Raw genomic sequence first — 6,399 nt, forward strand, 5'->3', positions numbered from 1 at the left:
CAAGCTTCCAAAACCGGGAGTCTCTGAACCCCCCTTATCTTCCAATCATGTTGCTATCGTCCCCCACCCTCTTCCAGTGAAGAATACTAAAAATGACACAGAGACACAGACTGAAACATCACTTTAATTTTGTCTCTCAGATAATCTGTGTTCAACTGGTTTTTGCTAAATACGAAAAACAAAGCCTCATGTTAACACACACATTTTCTCATGGTAGTTCTCTAAGACAGAGGGGAAATGCTACACACACCCAGGTCACGCTGACAGTACAATAGCACACACTGCTAGGGGCTGTCTGTCCCCAGGGCAATGCTGCTAGGGGCTATCTGTCCCCAGGGCAATGAAGTCGCAGAGCTGAAGCCCACCTCTCGTACATAACTCATGGGCTTCTGCATTGCCTTGAGACCCTGCTGTGGTCAGCTCCAAAAGCAAAGTATTTGATTTCCTGACCAGTGTCCCAACCCAGAGCTCTTCCTCACCCTCCTTAGTGATCTTAGGACAAAGACTACAGTGTGGATTTTGTCGTTGTTTTGATTTGTTCTGTTTTCCGTTTTTCAAGACGGTTTCTCTGTGTAGTCCTGGATGTTCTGGAACTTGCTCTGTAGACCAGGCTGACCTCCAACTCAGAGATCTGCCTTCCTCTGCTGGGATTAAAGGCATGGGCACCACCACTGCCTGGCCACAGTGCCTTTATTTCAGCACTTGGAAGGCAGAGAGAGGTGTATTTTGAGTCTGAGGCCACCCTGGCTACATATTGAGACCCTGTCCCAAAAGAAATAAAAACAAGTCTAGAGTGTGCTAGTGTTGAGGATCTTTTCCAGAGTTCTCCTGTCTAGTGCTCGCTGGGATTTCTGTCTGCCTTGTTTTGTTGAATGAATTCAAACACCACCATGTGACAGAGTAAAGGAGCCGATTCCTCTGTTCTCACCATTGGGTTTTGTTGCACAATTAGCTGAGAATTGGCCCGAAAACAGATTCAGCTGGCGATGTCCACTGCTTAGCCATGTCCTCTACCAAGTGCACCAGGGTGTCCTGGTGGAGTGACATTAGTATTTACTCACATAAGTGCTTAGACTGGGTGATAGACAAGGAAGCCAAGACATGGAGGACTGTAGGGCAAAGGTGAAAGGCGGACACTGAGTCAGAACAAGTCAACTTACTAAGTGTAAAACTGTGGCTACATGGGGACTACAGATCTATCCCCCTGGGTATGAGCGCCCCATCCGAGGCACAGCTACACTTCTGCACCCTCATGTTGGGCAGGCTGACCACCTGAGGCCTGGTCCTGCCTCCCACCTTCATGCTGACAATCACGGGCAGGGAAGTCATCTCTGAGGCAATGCACTGCCGTGGCCCCAGAAATGGCCACTTGATGGTCAGGGACTCCGGTGGCTGCAGGCAGCTGCCCACACACTCATAGATCAGGAACCCAGGGGGTTCCAGGATCCAGTTCTCCGCCCACTTCATTCCCTGCAGGTCAAGATACATCTCTTGGCGACAGCATCTGGTGCCTTTGGTCACTCGGGCCTCAGGGTTACAATTGCCTTGAGCTCTGTGGAGAGGAGAGATCAAAAGTCACCTGACAGACAGGGCCCAGGTCAGGAGCCTCGGAGAAGGAGACTTACCATCCATGTCTTAAAGGCATTCAAAGGGAACTCCTGACAGTTAAAGAGCGAATAAACATGTCTAGAACATAAAGTCAGCTACCGCCTGCTAAGGGCTGCTCTGTGTATCAGCCCTGGCTGTCCTGGAACTCGCTCTGTAGACCAGTGGAAATAGGTTGTTGCAATAATGTGTGTAATTCAGTATTTGACTAATACCATTTCTAAATGCACCCCTAGAAACTACTATGGGTACGAACGGGTCATCTCCTCGGGCAGCCTACACAGCGCACCCCTAAGCCGAACCAAGAAACGGGGGAAGGATGACCTAGCCTATTGCATCCCCAGCTGTCTAACCTCCAGCCTACCCGTAGTCCTTGAGGTCCAGCGTGTACAGCTCCAGCTGTGGCTCGCCCTGGCCCTCACTGCCCGGCGCCCCTTGCGCAGCAAACCGGACCAACTTGTGTGCGCTCCAGGTCCCCGGGCCCAGGTGCTCCCTCTGCACCGACACCTGCAGCAGCAGTGGCTGCCTCGGCCGGCTCAGCTGCTGCCAGAAGTTCACGGCCTCGGTCACGTCGAAGGCCTTCCAGCCGCTCTCGTAGACGGACACGAGCCTGAGACACAGCGGCGCGTCAGGAGGAGTCTCCGGTCGGGTCCTGTCCCCACCCCATCGTCCCATTGTCTGCTGCTCCCCTCCCCCAGCAGGGCCGAGCCGAGCTCCCCAATCCGCGCCCCCCCCCTCCGCCCCTGAGACACACACACACACACACACACACACACACACACACACACACACACAGAGCTACAACCAATACCTAGAGTCGATGAGGGCGGTGCGGTTGGAGCCGTCCTCACGAACTCTCAGCCACTCAATGGTGACCCGAGCCCGGGCACTGTGAGGGGACAGCCTTTCATGCCTCCGGAGAGCAGTTCTGGGGACTGGTTCCTGGAACAGCCGCAGCACGGCCTGCACCAGCTCGCTGTTAGGCGGTAGCCGCTGCTCCATGCCGAACACTAGCAAGTGCGTGGAGGTCTCGGACACCAGGAACCTGCCTGCCACCTCTGTGAACATGGACAGAGTCAGCGGAACTTCTACAGGAGCCATGAGACCTCTAGGATGGCAGGGCCACTGGGCTAGGAGCTGGCTGGGACAGAGCCTCCCCCATTCTGTGCCTCTGGTACGAAGCCGCTTACTTAAAATCTCCAGCGGAAACTTGTTCTCTAAACCTCCCCACCCAAGTGCAGGGAGCTCTGAGACCCAGAACTCAGGGAGCTTCAAAGAGAATTCAGAGAATGAGGTCCTCACAGGTGCCTGGCCTTGGCTCTGGCCGTGTCTTGAGGACTGGTCCCAGCCCTTAGGGGAGAGGCCCCTGCATCTCAACATCTGGCTACCTCTGTTCTCAGGATGCTGGTTTGTTTTTGTTTGTTTTTAACCCAAAGCAGCTTCAACCAGTCACCCATTTCAGCGTTCATAGTACAAAACACAGTTGGCCTCTGTTCCAGACGGTCCTGAGTGGTGACTCCAGGAATGTCATACTACTGCTTCCAGAAAAATTGAGTCTTTGCTATCCCCTACCCATACCCCTAAGATGCTGCTTTTCCATGGTTTCCTTCCCTTCTCTGGGTCTGGGCCTTGCCAATTACTCCAGCCTGATCTACCTCCTCCTGCCTCTGAGAGTCCTCAGGCACAGCCAGAGCCTGGGACCTAGACCCAGTCACCCTCCAAGGCCATGTTTACATTTCACTGCTCCTCAGACTAAGGCAACCCCCCCAACCCCCCAAGGCACACACAGAAAGGGTCCGCTGACATTACCAGAGACCAGGGGCAGCAAGAAGAGCTCACCTCTGAAGTTCTGGCTGAACCTCTTGCCCCGGGCGCGGTCACCATGGCTTCGCTGCAGCAGGGCCACATACTGGGCCCTCACATGGGCAGGGATGGCCAGCCCTTCCACATCCACCCTGTCCAGCACGGGAGCCTGGCTGAGCTGCAGCTGCTGAAGTAGTCTGACCAGGACCTGCTCCTCGGTCACAGCCGCCCCACGGCCAGCCAGGGGGAGCACGCAGAGTACCCAGTACAGCCACAGGGACTGCATGGCGCTGCCCAGGAGGAGCTGTGGATGTGTGCGTCCCTAAAGTGCTCCCGAAAAGCTCTTGGGGCCTAGATGGCCTGCTGAGGACGGATGCTGGCTTTCTTTATAGCTGGCCCTGGGGTGGGGGGCAGGGAGGAAGGACAAGAAAGGTCACACCCCTGGGACCTCCTAGGAGCTCAACACCAGACAAGCCCCCGAGCCCTGAGGAGGGGCTGTCTAGAAAGGGTATGAAGAGCTGTCTGGAAGACACACAGGCCAGTTTCTGGCTATGGGGCCCCTGCCTCTCAACAATATTGTTCCCGCCCATTGGAGTTATCTGACAGTATCACAGTCCTGGAAAAAGAAGAGTTGCACTCACCAGCTACTGAAGTCTCCTGATTTTTAATAAATGTATATATACTATGTCACTTATGTAGCCCTGGCTGGGCTGAAACTTTCGGAAACAAGCCTAGGTCAGGCCGGCCCCAAACTTTGTGACAATCCTCCTGCCTTTACCTGTGCCCCCTCCCCTGCCTGAAGTCTCTTGAAGACTTCTCCTGGAGGTCAGTCTAGGCCTAGGTCTGTTCGTGGAGAAGGAAAGAGGGAGCAGAGTCCTGTATTCCTGCCGGATCGGGTCACTTTCACAGATATCTCCGAATCAAAGGAGCGCTACATCCTTTAGTCCCCTCATGGGTCCCCGGGGGTTCTTCACAGTCCTCTAGCTACCCTTCCCCCCACAACAGAGACAGATAGGTGCTGCTAACTAGAGAGAGATTTGGTAGCAGTCTCAGGAAATGTGACTCCTGCCCCATGTCTTGCCCTCAGAGTACCACAGAACGTGCCCCTTCAGACAGCAATTCCTTCTGGGAGGGGTCCACCCACTAGACTCATTCCATGAGTACTTTGGCTTTTGTCTTGCTCATGGTCACAGAATTAGGGATAGAAACCTTCAAAACAGAGGCTAGATCTGCCCAGAGGCATGTCCAGTCCCAGGCCCACGGCTGCCTCCACTTCTTCCGGCTAACAGTTTAGAACAGCTTGGTAGGTGCTTGACCTTCTAGGGACTTAATTACATTCTTGGTGCTTAGTTTTTCTCATTTAAAGAAGCAGGTGACAATGACAGAATCTGTTTCATAGGTCTGGCGTGGAGAATAAATGAATGGACACAGAGTCTGGAGCTTATGAAGTACTAGAGAAGGGTATGCTTTCATCACCATCCCCGTGAAAGGTGCATTCTCAGCACCGTGGCTTTTTGTAAGAACATCAGTAAGAACAACATGGAGCCTGGGGATATAGCTCAACAGAGCGTTTACCTAATGCACGTGAAGCTCTAGGCTCAGTACCCAGCATTGCATTTGGGAGATGGAGGCAGGAGGATCAGAAGCTCCAGGTATTCCTCAGCTACATAGCGAGTGTGAGGCCAGCCCGAGATACAGAAGGCCCCGTCTCAAAATAAGTACATCATATAGATACATGCATGAATACATACACACAGCAGCAGCAGACATTGCTTGAGTGCTCACGTGTACCAGGCCCTGCTCCAAGCTGGGAGCATGGATCCACACAGCCCTTAGGAGGCAGATTTTAGCCTCAAGTGCATCTTTCAGATTCTGGTCAGATCACTACAAAGTCACCTGTCCCAGTGCTCAGTTCGTGAAGATCTTAGAACACGAATGTAGGCATCTGTCTGTCTCCCAAGGCCTCTTCTCGTTCAGAAATCTAAGTGTGTGCAAAGGGAAACCCTTCCTGTACCCTCGATTCTCATGGGAGGTGAGCAATGACCATGGAGGAGTTAAGGGCCAAAGGACCTGGTAGGCAGGGATCACCTCTCTGCCTTCCCGGGGGCAACATCGGCCCCTGGGTATGCCCTGTATCCTATTCCAACTATTTCTGTCTTCCGTAGACATCATCCCCATTAGAAGAGAGAACTCTCTCAGGCTCAAGGGCAGAACTAACTCTGATAACAGCCCAAACTGTCACCACACACACACACACACACACACACACACACACACACACACACACCAATTCTAATAGGGCCAAGGGTATAGGTCTGTAAAAGCATTTGCCCAGAATTCACAAGTCCTCAGGTTTGAGCTCCACTACTTCAGAAAAAAAGAAAAAAGAAGAAAATAAAATCTACTAATAACCGTCATGGCTAATAGAGCTTATAGGCCGTGTACACAGGATATACATTTGCTTCGTTTTATTTTGAGACGGTCTCACTAAGTAGCTCAGGCTAGCCTTGAACTCAAAGTCTTCCTACCTCAACTTCCCTGGTGCTGAGATTATAGGCACACACTATCACGGTTGGCATTGTTAATTCTTTATCCTGACAATAACCCGGGGGTGGGCAGGGATGCTGTCATTATAATGTCCACTTTACAGACGACGACACTGAGGCACAAAACTGTCACACGGCTTGCCCAGCAGCGGACAATGGGTGACATGGGTAGGGTTATTTCAAGGGATTGACATGGAGTTTGGGTCACATGACAGGCAGACTGAGATGAGAGCAAATATAAAAATCCTGACAGCTGGCCCCAGAGAGGGAGGTCTCAGAGTCACAGAACGATGACCTCAGCTGCTCTTCTCACTTCCCTCTTCTCTCCCACCTCTGTTTCCAAGGAAACCAGGTAATGCCCCAGAAGGAATTCAAATCTCATTTGGGGACTGGGGATAGCTCAGTGGTTGAGTGGTTGCCTAGCATGTGCAAGGTCCTGGGTTCC

General features: G+C 52.5%; 1 protein-coding gene across 2 annotated transcripts; it reads right to left on the minus strand.

Annotated features, from left to right (window-relative positions):
* Positions 1-804: 804 nt before the first annotated feature.
* Positions 805-3,694, minus strand: LOC131925689 (left-right determination factor 2-like). Of its 2 annotated transcripts, XM_059281046.1 has the most exons (5): positions 3,445-3,694; positions 2,621-2,663; positions 2,417-2,518; positions 1,970-2,215; positions 805-1,552 (listed from the first exon to the last, which is right to left on the minus strand). In XM_059281046.1, the coding sequence occupies exons 1-5, from the start codon at positions 3,692-3,694 to the stop codon at positions 1,189-1,191; spliced, it is 1,005 nt and encodes a 334-aa protein (XP_059137029.1). In that variant the 3' UTR covers positions 805-1,188. The 2 variants fall into 2 exon arrangements, with proteins under 2 accessions (XP_059137029.1, XP_059137028.1); XM_059281045.1 differs by having other exon boundaries at positions 2,417-2,663.
* Positions 3,695-6,399: the final 2,705 nt, after the last annotated feature.

The sequence above is a fragment of the Peromyscus eremicus genome, chromosome 15, assembly GCF_949786415.1.
Source record: "Peromyscus eremicus chromosome 15, PerEre_H2_v1, whole genome shotgun sequence".
Taxonomy (NCBI): domain Eukaryota; kingdom Metazoa; phylum Chordata; class Mammalia; order Rodentia; family Cricetidae; genus Peromyscus; species Peromyscus eremicus.